Here is a 22,367-nt window from a genome sequence, read left to right on the forward strand (position 1 = left end):
ACGAATGTCTGTTATGCTTGGGTAGCCTACAACCCAAAGGCATCAACACTGAATTCTCCAATTTCTGGTAATCCCCATCCTCTCACCCACCTGATTTTTCATCCGCACCCACTTCCATGCATACACCTTTATCCCACAGCCCCATTACCCAGTTTCTTTCCGCTCCTCCCAACTATCCGTACACCACCCCCCATTTATTTCCATCCCCTTCCCCCCTCTTTTATGTCCCCTGTTCCCATTCACCCCATCACTCCTCCTCTTATCTGATTCCACCTGTACCCGTTTGTCTCCATTTCAGCTCCAGCCTTTGTTCCTATCTACACTCATCTGCCAATCGCCCTTCCTCATTTGAAACCACCTAAGACTTGCCGCCCCTTCCACTCACCTCTGTTTACCAACTTTCTCCCCTCTACTCAATCAGTTTGAAGACGGGTTCCAACCTGAAACATCCTCAGTCCATTACTCTCTACAGGTGTTGTCCGACCCACTGAGTTTCTCCAGCACTTTGCGTTTTGCTCAAGAATCTGCAGTCTCTTGTATCTCTCTGCTAACCTCTCCTGCTCGTCTCGATGTGCTCTTCCTCCGTTATGCATATTTGGCCAGCACAGAAGTGTGGAGCATCCATTCCCTGACTCAAGGTTGGTTTGCCAAAGAGCAGAGTCTAAATCAGCTTTCGTTTATCGGTTGTCACACAGTCACATTGAGGCAAATATATTTTAACTCCTTCAATGTAAAATCCAAACAAGTCGGCGTTGGGTGTAAAAACAAGTTGAAATATTTACATGATTGTTGCCGGGTTGGTGGTCCATCTCCTGCGCTTGGTTCCCTGTGCTGCACAGAAGCTGCCCTGTCTATAGCCCCCACTAGCACCTCCTGCCATTTAACCTCGCAAACAAACACCACCAGGCATTCCCACCTCTTGCCAGAACTCTTGTACCTTAAACTAAACATAGCTTTATTACCCACCCTCCTCTGTCTCCCCTGTGGTGTTACCAGGACCATATTAAAAGTGCTGGGGTGACGTTTGTTCTGGCAGTAGGCATAAAAGGGGTGATCGCAAATCGTCAGCTTGATTCACATTGGCCAGATTGGAAATGAAATTCAGAATAGATGGTCTATCAATAAAACCTATTGTTACTGAACGGTCTCCTGCTGTAATCTACACCAACCATCCCAGCAGTGGGGTTTCCTTTGCACTTTCTACTGCTTACACTTGCTGCTAGCTGCCTCCTGTTTTAATTCATACTCATTCTCCCCCATCTCAGGTGTTTCCTTCACACTTAATGCTGATCACAGTGGTTACACTCCAAGCACCAGGCCCCCAGTTCCTCTGCTCCCCCATCTGTTCACCTGCTTCGGGCTCCCATACTTTCTTTAAACTTAGCAGGTTCACTGGAAAATGTATTATTCTGCTGCATTACATCTTGAAAAATATCGTTTGTTTGTGTGTTGTTTAATTAACAAGAATAACTTCCACTAGTTCGGAACATCTGCTACTCTGTCACCATCAAAGTCACCAATATGACAGATGAATAGAGTTTTACTCACTATACTAAAGGTTTCCAGTGAAGGGAATCTGCCATATGGTTTGACCTCTGTGTGGCTCCTGTTTGAACAATATGGTTGACTGATAATTACGGGTCAATCAGGCCTAATGATAAATGTTGGCCAATCTGGGATGGGAGATAAATGATGGCCAATCATTGACAATAAAATTCAGGACCTAACAATCTTTGAATACAAGCCACAAAGTGCTAGAGTAACTCGGCGGGCCTGGCAGTATCTGTGGGGACCATGGATAGATGATGTTTTGGGTCAGGACCCTTCTTCAGAAGGACAGCAGTGGTTCACTATTTTCTACGTTTCTATGTTCATGAATGCAGCTCACTGCCTTCACCAGGGCAGTAATGTAGCCATCTTTATATAAACAGAAAAGGTTGGAGTGTCCTTTGGTGTCAACTAACTAACTTGTCATCTCACATAAAGACAGTCACAGTAACAGGATAAAGAGCCAGAGCCCTCTCACACTTTCAGGCTTGAGTTCCACAACCCTCAACCCACCACCAGGACTGTTAAAACTTGGCCTGAAGGAGCTTCCTCACAGCTACAGGACTGCTTTGAAAGGACAAACTGGGACATTTTTGGAAATCAGGACTTGGAGGAGTACACATCCACGGTACTCTTTTACATCCAGAACTGTGTTGACAACGTCACCGTCGCCAAACTCATCCGGGTGTACCCCAACCAGAAGCCGTGGATGACAAAAGAGGTCCAAACTCTCCTCAAGGACCGCAACACCGCCTTCAGGTCTGGCGACAGAGCCCTGTACAGCGCTGCTAGAGCCAACCTGAAGAAAGGCATCAGGGATGCCAAAGCGGCCCACAAGAGGAAGATAGAGGACCACTTTAACAACAACGATCCACGGCGGGTGTGGCAGGGCATCCAGCACATCACCAACTACAAGCCCAGCAACAGCACGACGGCCAACGGCGACGCCTCACTGGCAGAGGAGCTGAACTGCTTCTTTGCTCGCTTCGAGGCAGAACCAGAAGAGTTCGTCACCATTCTCCCACCAGCAACAACTAACAACAACAACTACACCCTCACTGTGCAGGAGCATGAAGTGAGGCGGGTGCTCAGGGAGGTGAACCCGAGGAAGGCTGCTGGCCTGGATGGCATGACAGGAAGGGTTCTGAAGGAATGTGCAGACCAGCTCTCCGAGGTCTTCACGAAAATCTTCAACCTGTCCCTGTCCAAATCCATCATCCCACCGTGCCTGAAGTCTGCCACAATCATCCCACTACCAAAAAAGCCTGTTATCAGCGGTCTTAACGACTACCGACCGGTCGCTCTCACACCAGTCATCATGAAGTGTTTCGAGAGGCTGGTCCAGCAGCACATCAAAGCCAGCCTCGCGCCCACCTTCGATCCACACCAGTTTGCCTACAGATCAAATAGGTCCACTGAGGATGCCATCGCCACTGCTCTTCACCTGGGCCAGACTGGGCCATCACCTCTCCACCCCCATCACACTCAGCACCGGCTCCCCACAGGGCTGTGTGTTCAGCCCCCTCCTCTACGCCCTCTACACCCACGATTGTGCCCCCGCCCACTCCACCAACACCATCGTCAAGTTTGCGGACGACACGACTGTGGTTGGACGTATCTCAGGAGGAGATGAGACAGCCTACAGGGAGGAAGTTCAAAGACTGGCAGCATGGTGTTCAGACAACAACCTCATCCTAAACACCACAAAAACAAAGGAAATTATCATAGACTTCCGTAAGAACAGTGCAGCCCCCAAACCCCTATTCATCAATGGGGACTGTGTGGAAAGGGTCTCAGACTTCAGATTCCTGGGCACACAAATTACGGAGGATCTCTCCTGGACTACAAACACCACCACAGCAGTCAAGAAGGCCCAGCAGCGACTCTACTTTCTGAGGATCCTCAGGGAAAACAACCTGGAGGAGAAGCTGCTGGTGTCCTTCTACCGCTGCTCCATCGAGAGTGTGCTGGTGTACTGTATAACCACATGGTATGCCAGCTGCTCTGCAGCGGACAGGAGAGCCCTTCAAAGGGTCATCAACACCGCACAAAGAATCACTGGCTGCCCACTGCCTTCCCTGAAAGACATCTTCAGCTCTCGCTGCCTTGGCAGGGCAGCCAACATCCTGAAGGACCCTTCCCACCCTGGACACAACCTGTTCCACCTGCTGCCCTCTGGCAGACGGTACAGGTCTTTCAAAACTCGCACAAACAGACTCAGAGACAGCTTCTACCCCATAGCCATACGTGAACTTAACAATGCAAAATAAGAAATAACACTCACATTCAACTGAATGGTTCTACCTCAGCTGCTATTGTTATTTATCTGTAATTTTTTTTTTATATGTATATATTTTTACCTTTTCTTATATATTTAAAATTGCTCTTGTGAATCGCACCGTGGGATTGACTTTTAAATTTTGTTGTACTGAGGGAAGAGTTACCTGATGTCGGGGTAATTGGCCACCAGGCCGGAAACCTCCAGGCTGAGCAGGGAGCTGTCCTTCAGCTTGATGAGCTCCGACACGGAGGAAATCGCGTTGGTCAGCCGTTCGGCCTCTTCCAGTCCCTGGTGCAGTCAGAAAACAGGGGTGAGCGGTCAGGACCAGGAGCAAGGTCACGCTTCAACCCAGTGAACCCTGCCCTTCCCTTCCAGCTCCGCACCTTTACCACAGCAAGGCCGGACACCTTGGCAGCAAATTGTGGTCAGTCAGTGAGGCCAGCTGGCAGCCACTTTTCCTGTGCCCGCACACTCTCCTCCCACAGCTGTTCCTGTGATCCACATACCGTTTATGGTCATTTCCAACTTACAGTTTGAGTTATGAACAATTCTCGGGAACAGAACCCTGTTGTAACCTGGGGACTGTTTGCAGAGGATCACCGTGCTTACTGTCTCACAGGGCCTTGTGGTGGACCCTTTCTCCAAAAGTGTAAGTGGAAAAGATACCCAAGGAGGAAGTTTTAGGTGAATCCCAATAGATTGGGTTGTCTTTGGTATAAAACTTGGGGCCACAATAAAGGTTAGTCTCCTGTCTGTGGAAAGTAAGTGTGTCAGCAGTTATGAGACCTTACCCAGACGCACAGGACAGAGAATGTAGTAACATGCGGTGTGTTTTAAATACAGCATTTGTTCAAGGAACATGTACGATGCGCCGTTCCAAGTAAACTAATGTTTCAGGAATGGTATAAAAAAAGGAAATGTGGGTTTCCTCTCATACTGCAAAGACACGAAGGTTTGTAGGTTGAAGATAGACACTAAATGCTGGAGTAACTCAGTGGGACAGGCAGCATCTCTGAAGAGAAGGAATGGGTGACGTTTCGGGTCAAGACCATTCACCAGTCCATTCCTTCTCTCCGGAAATGCTGCCTGTCCCACTGAGTTACTCCAGCATCTTGTGTCTATCTTCTATTTGAACCAGCATCTGCAGTTCTTTCCTGCACAAGGTATGTAGGTTAATTAGCTTCTCAAAATTGCCCCTTCTGTGTAGGATGCAAAAGTGGGATAACATAGAACTAGTGTACGGGTGATTGATGATCAGCATGGACAAAGGGCCTGTTTCCACGCTGTATCTCTAAACTCTACACTAAACTCTAAAAGACATTGACAACTTGTTGTAATTAATTTCCCAACCTCTAGGCTGCACCAAAGTGCTTTAACGTCAATGAAGTACAGCAAATTAACATGTAATCTGTAAAAGGATTTCAATTTCAAAGCCAATAGAAGGAACAGGAAGTTTATTGAATAGGAAGGGTGCTGACTCACAGGTGGGGCAGCATTTTAAAGTCAACGGGAATTATCTCAATATTGAGTGAAAGGTGAGAACATTTAAGATTTGGAAAATACAGTTGGAATCACAGGGTTTTACAGCATTGAAAAAGACCCTTCAGCCGACCACTGCCCCCATTTTTACTAATCCCAATAACCCACACTAGTTCCAAAAGATATTTTGCCTTGGTGATTCACGTGTTTGGCAAAATGCATCTTAATTGCTTCTGAGACATACTGGTAAGCTCGGTAGGGAGAGCAGATTTCATTCCATGGAGCCCGAGTGAACCAAATGATCTTAAAACAATAATCCATGTATTTAGCAGCTGCTGAATATACAATACTTGGACTTTTGATAGTTCCTCAGAATGTCGCTCCTCCAGAGAGTCTCCTCCAGAGAGTTTGGGCAGGAAGTTGAGCTGTCTGTATTGGTCCATTCACAGTATCCAAAATGCCATGAATTCGCTCGTCAAAGCAATATCAGATTTAGGAACAGGAGCAGCATTGAAGGCTTAAAAGAAATATCCAGGACAGAAACTACTGTTGCAAAATAAAACCGATGTTAAAAACCAAGAGATCGCTTTTTTGAGGTTGTGTACGGTCTTGTTAGATGGTGTCTTTCCTGCAGTTTATGTTGCAATGTTTTACCAGACCAAAAATATTTAATCCCGTAGAGCCCATGATGTTACAATTAGGAGCATGTCAGGGTTACAGCTTCTGCCTTTTCTGTGTGCACACAATGTCTAACATTCATTAACTGCTTACTCTGCTTTAGTATAAATAAATATATTGGCTTTTCCTTGACCACGATGAGTTCCTCTAGATATTGGTTTGAAAACTTAAAATTACATTTAAAGCAGATTTTGTTTTTGAAAAACAGGGAATTGAGATGTATGGGAACTGCCACAGAAGAGGATTTGAGGCCTGGGGCAGATCAGCCATAATCCCATTGAACGGCAGAGCAGGCTTGAGGGGCAGAGTGGCCAGCTCTTGCTCCTGTTTTCTTATGCCCATGTGTTCATTGGCACTGTCTTCAATCCTTGTACATGTGACTATCACAGAGTTCCTTACAGCATAAGGACAGGCTCTTTGACCCATCACGACCTTACGAACTGTCAAGTACAAACAATACCAATTTCAAAGTGAAAGAGGGTCAGGGTCAGTTAATGCTTCGATGATGATGAGTGACGGTGTTACCTCAGCTCACTCACCAGGTTGCTGAAGAATAGCCAACAGCTGAAGAACGACCAATAGCATCATTGGTGCTAAGGTCTTCATTGAGTGATGTGGCAGCTGCTGAAATGGTGTGACTTTGCTTCAAGCCTTCAGCCCCTGTGGAGCAGATCAGAACCAGGATGTGGAGGAAAGGACACACACAGTGGCACACATCATCACAAGGGAAAGGCTCTTTGCAAGTCAGATAATGTAGGGAATGTAGGCTTTCCTGCGATGCTGGGTAACATTGACTTGCATGTTGCCTAGTAGGTGTGCCTTGTCTAAAGGCAATCTCACTACATGTGTGACAAAGTCATGCAGCTAATAGTGCTGCTACCTCACAACTCCAGAGACCCAGGTTCAATCCTGACCTCTGGTGCTGCCTGTGTGGAGTTTGCATGTTTTTCCTATGACTCCCTGGCTGCTCCGGTTTCCTCCCACATCTCAAAGATGTGTGGGTTGGGAAGTTAACTGGCCACTGTAAATTGCCCCCCTGGAGAGTAGGTGAGAGGTATGAACTGGGAGGAGTTGATGGGACAATGGGGGAATAGATTGCAGGGAAAATTAGTGGGGGAATGGAAATGTTCGGTGAGCTGACATAGGCCTGATGGGCTGAATGGTCTCCTTCTATGACATCAGGAAATGTAGAAATTTTCAGATTGTATAAAACTGCTCACAGAACATTAATCTGGATTAAGGTATGATATTCCAAAAGGACCAGTCCAGCTGACCTAACGTGACAAACTGGTGGTCAAGGACTGAGCAGCGCGAACTATCCCTTAAGCACATGGCTGACGGTTTAGATACACACACACACACACACACGCACAAGCAATGAACGACACACCGTCGCACACAAAGTGAAAGAGGGTCAGGGTCAGTGAGTGCTTCGATGGTGATAAGTGAGGGAGTTACCTCAGCGCACTCACCAGGTTGCTGAAAAGCTCCCGCAGCTGTGTGGCATCACGTGACAACCTGTGCCACACCTTCTCTCGCTCGCCCCCGTTTTTGCAGATGATCTTCTTCAGCATCAGCCGGCGGATGTACTCAATGACCACCAGACGTAGCCCCTCGACCAGCATGAACTGTGGAGGCAACACAGCAGGGAAGCATGATGAGCACACGGTGGCTGCAAACAGGCAGCTCAAGTTCATAAATTCATAAGGTCTAGGAGCAGAATGAGGCCATTCAGCCCATCAAGTCTACTCTTCCATTCAATCATGGCTGATCTACCTTTCCCTCTGAACCCCATTCTCCTGCCTTCGCTCCATAACCCCCGAAACCCGTACTAATCAAGAATCTATCAATTTCCACCTTAAAAATATCCATTGATTTGGCCCCCATAGCTGTCTGTGGCAATGAATTCCACAGATTCACCACCCTCTGACTAAAGAAATTATTTCTCAACTCCTTTATAAAGGCACGTCCTTTTACTATGAGCTTCACCTCTTTCATCACTACTTTCCCCTTCCATTATATGCCTGCTTCTTGGTTAATCTTCACTTTTTCTTGCCCTCAAGCCTACTGCACTACCAGAAACTTATTGATGCCCAATAACAAAGAAAGGTTGCTCATTGTATGAATGCATTGTCCAGTGTGGATTTATCCCAGGTCCACCTTCTCGTTTTGGAGAAACAAGGAACGGCTGATGCTGATTAATACACTAAAGGACTCAAAGAGCTGGAGCAACTCAGCAGGTCAGGCAGCATCTCTGGAGAACATGGGTAGGTGACGTTATGACTCGAGATACTTCTTCAATCTGAGAGATCAGTCTGAGGAAGGGTCTCAACCCGAAATATCACCTATCCATGTTCTCCAGAGATGCTGCCTGACCTGATGAGTTACTCCAGCACTTTGTGTCCAACCTCTCAGTTTATTGTTCATATTCCCCACATTATTTGTCCATGGCCTCCCTCTCTCACTGTTCCCACTCACTTATTGACCAGAAGAACTGGTTTACACATTATCTCCACATTCACCCCGGTTTTACCCTAAAAGGGACATTTCGTATAAATTTCACAGACACAGTACCTGTAGTCAGGATCGAACCTGGATCTCTAGTGCTGTAGGGCAGCATCGTTTTGTTACGTTACTGTGCCACCCTTTTAGCCCCAGTGTCACTTAGTCTTGGAGTTTCTAGATTCCAGTGAGTCCCTCACAACTACTAGCAGTAGGGTGATAACCTGCCTTTCACATTTAATCCATCTTGTCACAAACCCACATTGTTCTGGCCCTGCTAATCCTTCTCAACCAAGAAGACCAAAAATAATGATGTACAAGAGGCACTGATGGATTTCCCTTTAAGCATTGTTACATAAGCAACAAATAAAACAAGAGGGAGATAAAATGATGAGCAAAAAAACCCCAAAAACCCACGGATGCATGAAATCTGAAATAAAAACATGCTGGAAACATTCGGCAAGTTGGGCTGCCTCTGTGAAAAGGGAAACGTGTCAAGTCGGAGAAAAAATGAGCAGTGTTGATAAAATGGCACCGATTGACCTATTGGTAATGAAGTTGCACTGGTTCCAACTGGGTATTGGGTGACAGCTAAATCTGTGGGTTGCTCTTCCTCTCACATAACAGCAGCTCACCATCTTCTTGCCAGGTCGAATTAGAGATGGACGGGAAGCAGGCGCTGAGTGAATGAAGGAGATCAACTCTCACCTGAAAGATGGGCTCCCGGATGTGGCTGAAGTAGCTGTAGTACGTGTCGATAACAGTGCAGGTGGAATCAATGAACTCGCAGCCAGAGAGCCAGGACCCAGTCAGCAACTGGAGGAAATGAGGCTGGAGAGAGGATTCCCAGTGAGTTTAACGCCCGATAAGCAAAACCGACACACAGCTAATAATTACAAGATTAAGCTGGGACATAACCTCACGTAAGAGAAGTTGAAAATTCTTTGAATGGGTAAATGGGATTATCTTCCCTTGTTTGCTCTACCTTTCCAGGATTTAACCTTCGCAAGGCAGATATGGCATGGGTTAGTAGTAATACAGTCGACGTTTGTTTGCCTGACTAGTTTCTGAATTGAATAGACCATTTCCAGGCCATCTCTGAGGAGAGTCAATAGTCAGCCATCTTGGCATGGGACACAAGTCAAAGTTTCCGACCTCCTAGTGAACAGATTTTTGGTTAATGCCAATCCAAGCGGGTTCAATTACTGTTGCCAGGATTGTAAACTGAATCCTAAATTGGCACACAGGGATCTAAACTCACTGTTTGCTGGATTTATTGGCTGAGGTAATCTAAAATTAACACTACCATTCTCAGGGCGTGAAACTTGTCTTTCTGGTCTAGCCCACTCAGTGCCTTCCCAGTGCTTGCTCAGTTTAGTACCTGCAGTTCCAGAAGCATCTTATCGATCAACAGCCTGCAGCCTTTCTTCATAGCTCGATCCACGGCCGTGTCAATGGAGTGAGAGGCTTTCGTGCAGCCGTCACTCCGGGAGCCCCCGTCACTCTGCTGCTGCAGCCACTGGACTGACTTTCTGAAGTACAAGAGGGTGACGCCACTCAATGAGTGTCCAAATGGAACAAAAGACACAAAGTGCTGCAGCACGGTGGCTCAGGAACAAAGTTGCTGCCCTACAGCGCCGGAGACCCGGGTTCGATACTGACTGGTGGTGCTTGTCTATATGGAGTTTGTACGTTCTCCCCGTGACCTGCGTGGATTTTCTCTGTGCTCTCCAGGTTCCTCCCACACTCCAAAGATGTACAGGTTTGTAGGCTAATTAGCTTGGTATAATTGTAAATTGTCCCAAGTGTATGTCGGATTGTGTTAGTGTGCGGGGATCTCTGGTCGCCAAAGACTCAGTGGGCCGAAGGGCTTGTTTCGGCATTGTATTTCTAAACTAAACTGAGAGTCAGGCAGCATCTCTAAGGAACATGGATAGGCGATGTTTCAGATCGGGGCCCTTCTTCAGACTCTGAGGAAGGGTCCTGACCTGAAACATCACCCAACTTATTTCTTCAGAGGTGTTGCCTCGCCCGTTGAGTTACCTCAGCATTTTGCGTCTATCTGCAGTTCCTTACTACACATAAGACACAAAGTGTTGGAGTAACTCAGCGGGTCAGGCAGCATCTTTGGAGAACATGGATAGGTGATGTTTCAGATCGGAGCCCTTCTTCAGACTGTTCTCCAGAGATGCTGTGTTACTCCAGCACTTTTGTGTCTTTTTCTGTAAACCAGCATCTGCAGTTCCTTGCATGGAACAGCCAAGTTCCAGGTTCCCCCCCCCCCCCCCCCAACTGCTCCAGGCCAGTGAGCAGGTGAAGAGGCCACCATTCGAGAGGCATTGATAGCGTAGATGCTCAGAAACGTTTTCCCAGGGAGGAAACGTCAAATATCAGAGGCCAGAGTTCATAAGGTCAAAAGGAAATAGTTTAAAGGAGGTGTGTGGGGCAAATATTTTTACATGGAGAATTGTGGTGGTGAAAGCACATTCGATTATCGCGTTTAAGAGGTTTTTAGATGGGCAATGAATACGCAAGGAATGGAGGGATCTGGAGCAAATGCAGGCAGAAGGGATTAGTTTACGTGAAGCGATTAGTGTAAGGGATTAGATTAGTGTATTGATGTTCAGCATAGACGCAGTGGGTCAAAGGGCCTGTTCCTGGCTGCACTGTTCTGCGTTCTACGTTCTATATCATTTGTTCATCCAGTCAACAGGGACATCAAACCTCTCCCCCTGCTACAACTCTCCTTCATACAGACTATACCCATGAGTGCCCTAATGCCCCTGTCCCACTTAGGAAACCTGAACGGAAACCTCTGGAGACTTTGCGCCCCACCCAAGGTTTCCGTGCGGTTCCCGGAGGTTGCAGGTGGTTGCCGGAGGTTGCAGGTAGTGGAAGCAGGTAGGGAGACTGACAAAAACCTCTGGGAACCTCCGGGAACCGCATGCAAACCTTGGGTGGGGCACAAAGTCTCCAGAGGTTTCCGTTCAGGTTTCCTAAGTGGGACAGGGGCATCAGTCAACCCACAAATTCTGGTCTGTTGGTTGACCGAGTGCTGGATCTAATCAGTGGGGCCAGAAGGGTGAAGCTCCATGGTGCAGCAGGCCATGAAGGTAGGACATGAACCCAAACAGCAGCTTCCATTGTCCTGTACTCAGGAACTGTAAGAAATGCAGGGATCCATTCTCTTGTCCAAGGTATCTGACCAACATCCAACAGATGAGAGTGCTGAAGATAGACACAAAGTGTTGGAGTAACTCAGCGGGTCAGGCAGCATCAGTGGAGAAAGAGGATGGGTGACGTTTCAGGTCAGGACCGTTCTTTAGTCTGATCAGATCAGAGATAGACACAAAGTGCTGGAGAAACTCAGCGGGTCAGGCAGCATCTCTGGAGAAAGAGGATGGGAAGGTTTTGGTTCGGGACCCTTCTTCAGTGTGATCAGATCAGAGGGCTGCTGGTACCTGAATGCGATACAGTTGTTGATGGTGGTCAGGAGGTACAGCAAGTAATACTTAGGCTGCGGATCCTTGCTCCGCTCCTTCCCAAAACAGATTACAGCCTCTCGCAACCTAAAAGATAAAGCAGGTCATTAAAGCCCGAGTGGTTCAGGATAGGCAGAGTCTGATACAGTCCATGCTTATTGCAGGTAGCTGCCTACAGAGGGTAAATGCACATTAAATGCCCTCGCTATTGCAGGCATTAGTTTGGTTCTGAAGTACATTCCAGGGATCTGTAAACTGAGGGGAAAGAGACGCAAATATTAATGAACATTGTATGTTCCACAACATCACAATTCATGCAGCTCGGTGAAACAATGACAACCTGGAAAGATAATGATGCATTTTTTAATTCATAGAAACTTTCAACCATTGCAAATTTTTATGAATGAAGCATTCAATTTATCGCAGTGCGTATTGTGCGATGTCCTTGGATTGCAGTATTTTGATAGATTGGTTCTGTCATAGCAAAATATTCAATCCATCGGAATTCCAGTTTGGATAATGGTTTTCAAGTCACGAAAACAGAGAGTGGACATGTGGAAGAGAGTTGAGATTGCAGCAGCTCACATTTCCAGAGCTGGTTGAAATACTTTTCTCATTAATTTTCTTTCCTCTTCTCCCCCCTCCCCACCCAGCCTGACTAAGGGTGCTGTCTGTACAGAGTTTGTACATTTTACGGGGCGACGCAGTAAATGTTGGTCCAACCAGCATGAAAAGTTAACTTCGTGACCGGTTGTGTTCAACTTCAGCTCCAAACAATAACTTATCCATTAACAATAGATTATCTCAGAAAATCATGGCACATCTTGGATGTGAGTTGTAAGCAGTGGAGAAAATACGACTTCTTCCTCCATTTACGTTTCGGAAGTTACCTGTAGAGGAAGGTCTCCAGTTCCTGCAGAGCCATCACCACCACTTGGTCCCTGAGACGGTCGCCAATCATTATGGCCACCTGGACATTTTCCTCCAGCATCTGGTTTGGAAAGGGCAACGTTTGAAGGTCAATGCAAGCACACACAAAACGTATCGCAACATATCATTTGACATTTTCCAGGAGTCATTTCATGACTGAATGATACCTGGATTAGAGTATTAGCTATAAGAAGCAGTTGGAGATGCTTGGATTGTTTTCACTGGAGGGGAGACCTGATAGAGTATATAAAATTAGGAGAGGCATAGATAGGGTTGACAATCCAGTGTGGAAATATCAAGTGCTAGAGGCATAGCTTTAAGTCAGAGCGGAACAGTTTAAAGGAGACATGCAAGGCAAATATTTTTTACACAGTGTGAGGGGTGCCTGGAACACGCTGCCAAGGTTGATGGTGGAAGCAGATATGATAGTGGCATTTAAGAGGCTTTTAGATATGCAGGGAAGGGAGGGAAATGGATCATATGCAGGCAGAGGAGTCTGCAGAGGGGTCTTGACCCAATATGTCACCCATTCCTTCTATCCAGAGATGCTGCCTGTCTCACTGAGTTACTGCAGCATTTTGTGTGCATCTTAGATTACCTTAATTTGGCATCATGTTCGGCACAGACATTTTGGGCTAATGGCCTGTTCCTGTGCTGTGTTCTTTGAAACCCCCGCACTGACCACAACGCTGAAGCGGGTGAACCGTTGGCTGCCCGCTGTACACTGACCTGGGTCACAATGGCCGGCAGGCTGGAGTGGTAGTAGCCCTCGTGGTCAGACTCTGGCTCCCCTTCGCTGTACCAGTCGCTCACCTCAGCTTCCAGCGCCTTCTGCATCCAGTCTGACAAAGCCACCTGCAATGGGAAAGCAGCGGATATCAAGGCTGCGTTGAGTCAGACCCTGCTGCCTTCTCCACAGCTTTTACCCAATTGCACTGCTTCCCTCAAGCAAAGCTCTGCTTCTAATGCTGGGCAGATTTATTACCCTGGACCTGTCTTTTATACTTGATCTGTGACTGTGCTGGACATACACCTGGGGCTGGTTGTGCAATGGCCTGGCTCATATGGTGAGATGGAGATAATGGCAACATGTCATTTTGTCTCTGCATAGTCATGGAGTTGTACCGCATAGTAACAGACCCTACAACTCACCACCTCCATACTAACCATCATACCCATCTGTACTAATCCCACTTGCTTGCATTAATTCTGTATCCCTCTATGCCCTGTTCATTCAAGTCTCTGTTCAGATGTCTCGTAAATGTTGCAACTGTTCCTGCTTCCACCACCTCCTCTGACAGTTCATTCTATATTACACTTTGTGTGAAACACTTACCCTCAGATCCGCTTTCAATCTCGTTCCCCTCACTTTAAACCTGTATCCTTTGATACCCTTCTAGACTCTCTGCTATTGACCCCGTCCACATCATTCATAACCTTATACATCTCTTCATGTTATCTCCTAGACTTTACAATGTATCCTAACTCAAGCCCTCCAACCCAATCAACATCATTGTGAATTGTTACTCCACCCTCTCTACCGTAATCACAACGCTCCCTGGAATAGGTGAGCGGGTGCTGGCATTCTCTCCCGAGCAAGGCAAATCACTCAGCGAGTCACCTGCTCACTCCGAGGGATGAGCTTGTACTCAGACGCCACTCTGTGAAATTCATAAGTGGTGCAATGGTGCTTTTGTTAATGTGGGCTGAAATAGAGACATATAAAATGAAGTATCAGGGCATCTGAAAAACCTGTTTGGTCAATTTCTGTGCAAAGCTGAGAGCTGCAAATTGGTGCCAGGAAGTCTAGGTCCTAGATTAAACTATCAGATATGGTGAGGTCCAGATGTCCTCACAATTGTTAAAATGTATGAGCACTTTGCTGAGAAACCCAAAGGTGTTGGACTGCATTAGCATGATAGGCTGGCTGCAGAAGGATTGTAAATACTGTTAATAATGTTGCACGGTGTTTATGTTACTGTTTGAGGATTGGCTGAAGTGTGAAGCCTTGTTTGAATTGTTTATACTCCCCAGGAGAATTTTACATTACTTGATTGATTGACTTCCTTCCAGAAGCTTCTGTAGAAACATTGTAATGGGATTCTTTGTAATTGGGTTGGGGGACTGTCAATAACACTTTAATGTAATCGATATCTGTGATTGGTTTGTAGGGGCCACCATGTAGATCTGACCCACAGGGTTCGATGACCGATAAAAGGTAACCTCCACGAGGTTCGTTTGTCGATCTTCTGGAGGAGCGCTTGGGACTGCGTAACCTTTTGGAAGTATCTGCTTGCACGAGGCTGAAGGGCTTGGACAAGCAGAGACAAGGATCGATCCCGCGGTGTGGCTAGGTATCGTATAGGCAATTCGCCATTGTTTCTTAAAATAAAAGATTTCGTTGTCCAGTGCTTGACTCAGTGTTTTACTGAACTAGACTAAGGGGGTTAGCTCTAGGAGCATAATTACACTTTATTTGTCACATGTGCAACAGTGAATTTCACAGTGTGTGTGGGGAATCTGGCCAGAGGCAAAGTTGCGTGGAGGGCAGGAGCGTTGAGAAGGAGGGGGTCGGGGATCATGCCAGCATCCAGCTCAAGAGTGTGTCAGCGGGCGATGGATAACAGGACAGCGGGCGGTAGAGCTTACTCCATATGTCAGTGCGAGTAACCTCAATTGGTCCCTTGTTCGCACTGACACAGGAGTAAGCTCCAGTGCCCGCTGTCCTGTTATCCATCACCCAGTGATCCACTCCGCTCTATGATCTTTGCTCTTGAGCTGGTCCCCTCACTGTTCAGACGGAGAGCTCTGCCAGAGGTGAGCGGGCCGGCAGAAGGCGCTGAGGTCCCGGCGGCCGCTCGTAGCCACGCGAGCTGCTTCCCTCCCTGGCCACAATGCGGTGGCTCCACGCCCGGAACACAGCGGTGAGTGAGTGGGTTACTGGCATGATCCTCGACCCCCTCATTCTCAACGCTGCTGCCCTCCCCGCAACTTTACCCCTGGCCAGACTCCCCGCACGCTGCGAAAGGAACTCTCCCTCCAATTGGTCCTTTGAACAAGTATTGTCATTCAATAAGATCACAACTGATTCAACTTTTCCCAGTGTGCTCCCGTTTTTCCCACCATCTCTCCACCTGCTGTCACCCTCCACCCCCCACCCATTCAATAATTCAGAAAGTAGGAGATTTGGAAGCCTTGGGCAAATTGAATTGTTACTTTCTTTATTTTTATTTTTTATTTTTACGGAGAGGAGAACTATCTGCGCATGCGCAGTTTAAGATTTTTTATAAAGCTGCCTACCCTGAGTAATTACTCACGGCACTTGCCTGAATATGACTCATTTATAATTATATATTAATATTTTCTATGAAAGTTGTTCCCAATTGGGCCCCGCACCACCCAAGGCCGGCCCTGCCTACAGCAGTGTCTGCACTTCACATGATCCCAAATAGCTGCGAGCTGCTTTGGTATATTTTGACAGGGATTTGCAAGTCTTTCATAAACATGTCTTTCCCTTTCTCCTTCCCACCCCTTCTGCCCTGTCAGTCTCCATCTCCATCTTCCCCCCTGCCTCTCTCCTCTCCTCCCATCCCAGCTCCCTCCTCACTGCCTAACTCTAGCTCCTTCCCCTCTATTTCACCTTCCCTCAACTCTTCCACCTTCCTTCCCCATCACTCCTCTGCCTTCTCCTCACCACCTCCTATTTATTCTTCACTCCCTTTCTTGCTGCACCTTCCCTCAACTCCGGCATCCTCCTTCCTGCCACTCCTCTCTCTTCTCCTCCTTTGCTTCCCTTTATTTTTCCTCTTTCCACTCTCTTCCTCACCTCTTGTCTTTACTCCTTCTCCTATCATGGGCACTACTCCCAGCCTTCTTAAAATAATACTTGAATTTAAATCCTGCCTGGTTTATGCTTTGCCCTTATCTTTGGATTAAGGCAGCCAGCTCCATCTCAGCCTGGTAATATAGGCACTACACTAAAGTAGCCCAGCACTCACCTCTTTCACTATGAACCCAGTTTCACACCGTGATTCACTGCTTTGATTTCCCTCAGGAGTATTTATGTGGCTGCTGCTTAAAGTTATGGTTTTTACAAAAAGCATCAGATAAATCCAAGTCCTGACAGATTCTCCCAAGGTCAAAGCCTTGTGGACTCACCCGGACGGCATTCACGTATTTATTCTGCAGCTGCTCCAGTGCATCCTGAGAAACGAGAGGGCCCAGCGAAGCAACATCAACGTCAGGAAAGAGATCCGGATGATCCATCATTTCAGGACTGCTGGGGGAAAAGAAAACAAAAAGAAAAGCAGGAAGCAGGGATGCGATAACACCATCAGGAAGGATTAACGTTTGGAGACATTGACTGAACATAGTGGAAGCACTGGCTGCTTCGTGGGCGGGGCTCCTTCCCTTCAATCAATGGATATTTCCTGTCATTCGCAATATGTAAAGCCAAGGAATGTAATGTGAGGGTAAACAGCAAAGATCCTATAGCGGAGCTATAAGATCTTTGGTAAACAGTTCAATTGAACAGTGAATGGAGAAACAAACTGAAAGCAGTTTGGAGTTTCTTTGGAGTTTCGCAGAATAAGCAGTGATCTTATTGAAATGTACAAGATCCACAAGGACAAGGCTACAGATCTAATGTAGGCAGAAAGGATTGGTATAGCTAGGTACAATGGCCAAAGGACCCACTCTGTGATGCATGACTCTACCACTCTATGAATCAGTCATAGGGAAGTTATTAAGAAACGGGCGGCACAGTGTAGTCGCTGGTAGAGCTGCTGCCTCACAGCGACGGAGACCCAAGTTCGATCCTGACCTCGGGTGCTGCCTGTGTAGAGTTAGCACTGTGACTGCATCGGTTTCCCTCCAGGTGCCCTCTCACATCCGAGAGCGTGCAGTCGTGTAGGTTAAATGGTCTCTGCAAATTGACTCTAGTGTGTAGGGAATGGATGAGAAACTGGGATAACATAGAACTGGTGATTGAAGGTCAAGATGGTCCTGGTGGGCAGAAGGGTCTGTATCCATGTTGTATCTCTAAGCTAAACCTCCAATTGTGGGAGATTTCTGAATGAGAGGACATGGTTAGAGGGGAGGTGGTCATTTATAAATGAGGAGTCTTGGAACTCCTGCTCACAGCCAGTGATGAAACACTAGAATTCTCCACCCTGGAGGGTTGTGGAGGTCAGATCATTGGCGGGTATTTAAAGAGGAACTAGGCAAGGAGATGCTTGGGACAGATTGGCCATGTACATATTGAACAGTGGGGCATATTCCTGCACCTATTTTCCTCTGCTCTTACAAGGACCATGGATACAGGCATTCGGCCCACCATGTCCACTCAGACCATTGATCACCTATTCACACAAGTTATCCCACTCTCTCGTCCACTCTCTACACACTAGGAGCAATTTACAGAGGCCAATTAACCTACAAAGGCACACATGTTTGGAATGTTTACTTTATTGTCACGTATACCAAGGTACATTAAAAAGCTTTATTGTTGCATGCTTTCTAGTTAGAGGAAAGACTATGCATGATTACAATCAAGCCGTCCACAGTGTAGAGGTACAGGATAAAGGGAATAACGTTTAGTGCAAGATAAAGTCCAATAAAGTCTGATTAAAGGTAGTCCAAGTGTCTCCGATGAGTTAGATGGTGAGTCAGGACCGCTCTTTAGTTATAGTTAGAATTATTCAGTTGCTTGATAACAGCTGGGAAGAAACTGCCCCTGAATCTGGAGGTATGCATTTTTGGGAGGAGACCGGAGCTGGTAATAACAGCTAGTTATAACCTGGAGTCTAAGGTTCTTGGTCAAGGCTAAGGAGAGACCAGAGAGTGCAGATGTTAGAATCTTCAGCAAAAATTTAAATACTGGAGAAACTCAGCAGGCCAGGCAGCACCTGTGGAGGGCAATGGACAGGTGAGGCTTCACACCTGGACCTTACTTCAAACTAATTCAGCCAAGTAATATACAGTATACATCAAAAGAGTGCCAACCAATTGCCATCTCCAAAAGAGAGATTTTAATGGCCTCCATTCATAGACTTTCAATACCATTAACTTTGCTGAATGCCTGAACATCAACATCCTGAGTATCACCATCGACCAGAAACTCAACTGGAGCAGCCAAATAAACACCAACAGTTAAGGAGCAGGTCAGTCGCTGGGCATCCTGCAGTGACTGACTCATCTTCTGACATTCCAAAGGGGTTTAACCATCTACAAGGCACAAGCCAGGAGCACGATGGACTCTCCCATCGCCTGGATGAGCGCAACTTCAACGTTTTTCATGATGCACAACGCCATCCAGTGTAAAGCAGCCTGCTCGATTGGCATTCCATTAATTACACTGAACATTCCTCCTCTCCATTGTTGCAATGCCTTCACCAGGATCACAGTCGTTTAGTTTAGTTTAGCTTAGTTTTAGTTTAGTTTAGTTGAGAGATATAGCATGGAAACAGTCCCTTTGGCCCACTGAGTCCGCTCCGACCAGCGATCCCCACACATTAACACACTGGGAACAATTTACACATACTCCAAGCTAATTAACCTCCAAACCTGTATGTCTTTCGAGTGTGGGAGGAAACCGAAGATCTCGGAGAAAACCCAATGCGGTCACGGGGAGAACTTACAAACTCCGTATAGACAGCACCCGTAGTTGGGATCGAAGCCGGGTCTCCGGCGCTGCAAGCGCTGTGATGCAACAACTCCATCGCTGTGCCACCGTGGCCGCCATAATGGTTCATGAAGGCAGCTCACCGCCATCTTCTCAAGGGCAATTAGGGATGGGCAATAAATGCTGGCTTTGCCAATGCAGCTCATAGAAGTGAACAAGTAAAATAAATACTGCTGATTGACATTATATCGTGGCTTACAATAGGTTTTTTTTGCGTCACAATAGCCACGAGCAAGAAGTCTTATCATGCCACGAAGTCAGTTCAAGAATGGGAGCAAGACTAGCTCATGCAAGTGAAGCCATTTTAAATCAATGTTTTGAGAGGTTCTCAAACAATAAAACCAAGCAGAAAGATTAAAGCATGAGTAGGGAGTCTTTGCAAGAATAATATTTGAGAAAAGATAACACAACATTCGGCATCCTGGAGACTGAATGGGTTTTGACAAATAAATCCGTTTTGTTTTATTGCTGTTGTCTAAGCGTTAAGCAGCTGGAACAGCCTTTGTTGGTGACTGCCAGTGAACCTGGCTGGCCAAAAAAAACAGCGCATTCCTCATCAATCATTAGACATTTGACTCCCCAGCTACCCGAAAAAACAAATCTCTCCTTCCTCAAAGTGGCATGGTGGGATTTGAACTTGCATTCTCTGGAGTAATGATCCATTAACTATAACCCCTGTGCGTTTGTACCCAGCACTAGTACATCCCCTCCCCTCACTGACATCACTGTGATAGGTTACCACAATGCAGTTAATGTTGCAGCATAGCGGGTCTTGTTGCTCGCCAATAACTTTGTGCCCAGGACTGATGATCAGGAGCGATGAATTCAAACCTCACTGTCTTAAAATTTTAAGTTAGTTAATTAAATAGACTCATTCTAACAGAGCTTCAGACATAAACTTTTCACTGTTTCTCTTTCCACAGATTCTGCCCGACGTGCTGTACGTTATCAGGATTTATGTTGTCATTTCACATCTCCAGCCTCCACAGGTTTATCGATTTCTTGTTCATTAGATAGAATCTGCTTTCCAAACGTACCACCAGACCCAAATTGCATATAGGCTTGACCCATTTTTGCAAATAACCTCAGACACCTCATGACAAATCACCCTATTGTGCTGTACACCACTGGGTCACAGGACAACAGCGGAACTCTCAGGACACAGGACTCATCTCAGAAAATGTCTCTTGCTGTCAGAGGACAAGGTTCACCAATCTTCAGCTGCTTCATCAATGATCTTTCTTCAAAATTAGTTAGATGGGATTGCTTAATCGCGGCTTATTCATAGAGTCAGGGGATGAGAAAGTTGTGGGATTTAACAATTGTGGAGACTGTGAAAGTGGAGGAGATCTCTTCTTCATTTGAAGATTTAGTCAGGATCGTGGATGAATATGGAACACTGCAGGACAGGAGCAGGCCTTTTGGACCACAATGTCCGTGCCAAACATAATGCCCAGTTAATTTCCCCTGCCCGCATGTGACTTGCTTCCACTATGGTTTCTGTTGATTCTGAAGTGACTACTGAAACCATTGTGGGACCCACAGATGGGGCAGGAGGTGGTTGAGGGGTAATGGATAGCTGGGCAGTTTGTGAACTCCTTCTACCATTTAACATGGGCCTCTCCGCACCTTTGATGTAAGGACACAATCCTGAGTGCTCCGTTAGCTCTCTGAGCACCTGTAGGCCAGAGATTGCCAGGAGTTAATGGAGGGCTGTTGCATTTCTTCAAGAAAGCTTTGAGGACATTCTTGAATCTTTTTCTTTGTCTGCCTGGCAATTCATCCTGTGACAGACCATAGAAAAAGGTATCTGTTTTGAAAGTTGGAGGAGATCTGGTGGATTGTAAGCAGACTAAGGAGCAAATTTTCCTGATGGATTGACAAAGGAAATGGACAATACATCATGTGGTCTCACTCACCATGTTCCTACATAACTCCAGTAAGATATCTTTACACCTGTACTCAAACCCTCTTGTAATAAAAGCCCCTATTCCATTTGGCTTCCTAATTGTTAGTTACACCTGATTGAACTTGTCTACTAACACAATCCTATCTCTCTGAACATCAGTCTCTCGTCAACTAATAATATTTTGCTTTTCTGTTATGTGCACCAAAGTGGGAACCCACATTATTCCACATTTCATTGCATCTGCCACGTCCTCATCCACTTGTTCAGCTTGTCGATATCCCCTTGAGATTTCTTTATGGCATCTTTAATACTCCCACCTAATTTTGTATCAGCAGCAGACTTGAAAATATAACATTAACTCCCCTCGATCAAGACAGTCAATAACAAATATCCACTATCACTAAAGCCACTTCTTTCAATAAATCTGTGACGTAAATCCTAACTCCCTGGGATTTTGCAGCTTTTAGCCTCAACAAATTCTCCCTGAGTTCATTTTGTTTACAAATATTTATTTCTTATGTTTGCTTCGTTTTCTGGAATACCTGGGTTGGCAACTTCTTCAATTGTAGGAGTTATAACTTAGTTGTTTGAATCCTCTCCCATCTCTTGATGTCTGATTATCAATTCTTCCGTCTCTCTGTAAGAGATCTACATTTGCCCTTGCTTATCTTCTCCTTTTTATACACCTATAGAAGGTATTACAATCCATTTTTACCTTTTGCGGTGATTTACTCTCATGGTCAAACTTATCAGTTCCTAGGCTGTCCAGCACAGGGTTTCTAATGCTCAACATTATCATTGTAGAAACAAGTGATGCTCTAAACTCAAGGCCCTTTTAACATGCAATCCTGAGCCAAAATTATCAACGGACACTCT

At 46.2% G+C, this 22,367-nt stretch overlaps 1 protein-coding gene across 2 annotated transcripts in view; it reads right to left on the reverse strand.

The window, feature by feature from the left end:
• exoc3l1 (exocyst complex component 3 like 1) overlaps nucleotides 1-22,367 on the reverse strand; it is a 51,101-nt gene that overhangs the window by 3,660 nt on the left and 25,074 nt on the right. The window contains exons 5-12 of one of the 2 annotated variants that reach the window (XM_033036051.1): nucleotides 17,059-17,176; nucleotides 13,630-13,755; nucleotides 12,861-12,961; nucleotides 11,950-12,057; nucleotides 9,870-10,020; nucleotides 9,197-9,319; nucleotides 7,459-7,614; nucleotides 3,993-4,117 (exon numbers count right to left, since the gene is read on the reverse strand). In XM_033036051.1, the coding sequence (XP_032891942.1) occupies nucleotides 3,993-4,117; nucleotides 7,459-7,614; nucleotides 9,197-9,319; nucleotides 9,870-10,020; nucleotides 11,950-12,057; nucleotides 12,861-12,961; nucleotides 13,630-13,755; nucleotides 17,059-17,176 (1,008 nt within the window). Of the gene's footprint in view, nucleotides 1-3,992; nucleotides 4,118-7,458; nucleotides 7,615-9,196; nucleotides 9,320-9,869; nucleotides 10,021-11,949; nucleotides 12,058-12,860; nucleotides 12,962-13,629; nucleotides 13,756-17,058; nucleotides 17,180-22,367 lie in introns of both variants that reach the window. The other variant, XM_033036049.1, reaches the window with a different exon arrangement.

This window comes from Amblyraja radiata, chromosome 17, assembly GCF_010909765.2.
Source record: "Amblyraja radiata isolate CabotCenter1 chromosome 17, sAmbRad1.1.pri, whole genome shotgun sequence".
Classification (NCBI taxonomy): Eukaryota; Metazoa; Chordata; class Chondrichthyes; order Rajiformes; family Rajidae; genus Amblyraja; species Amblyraja radiata.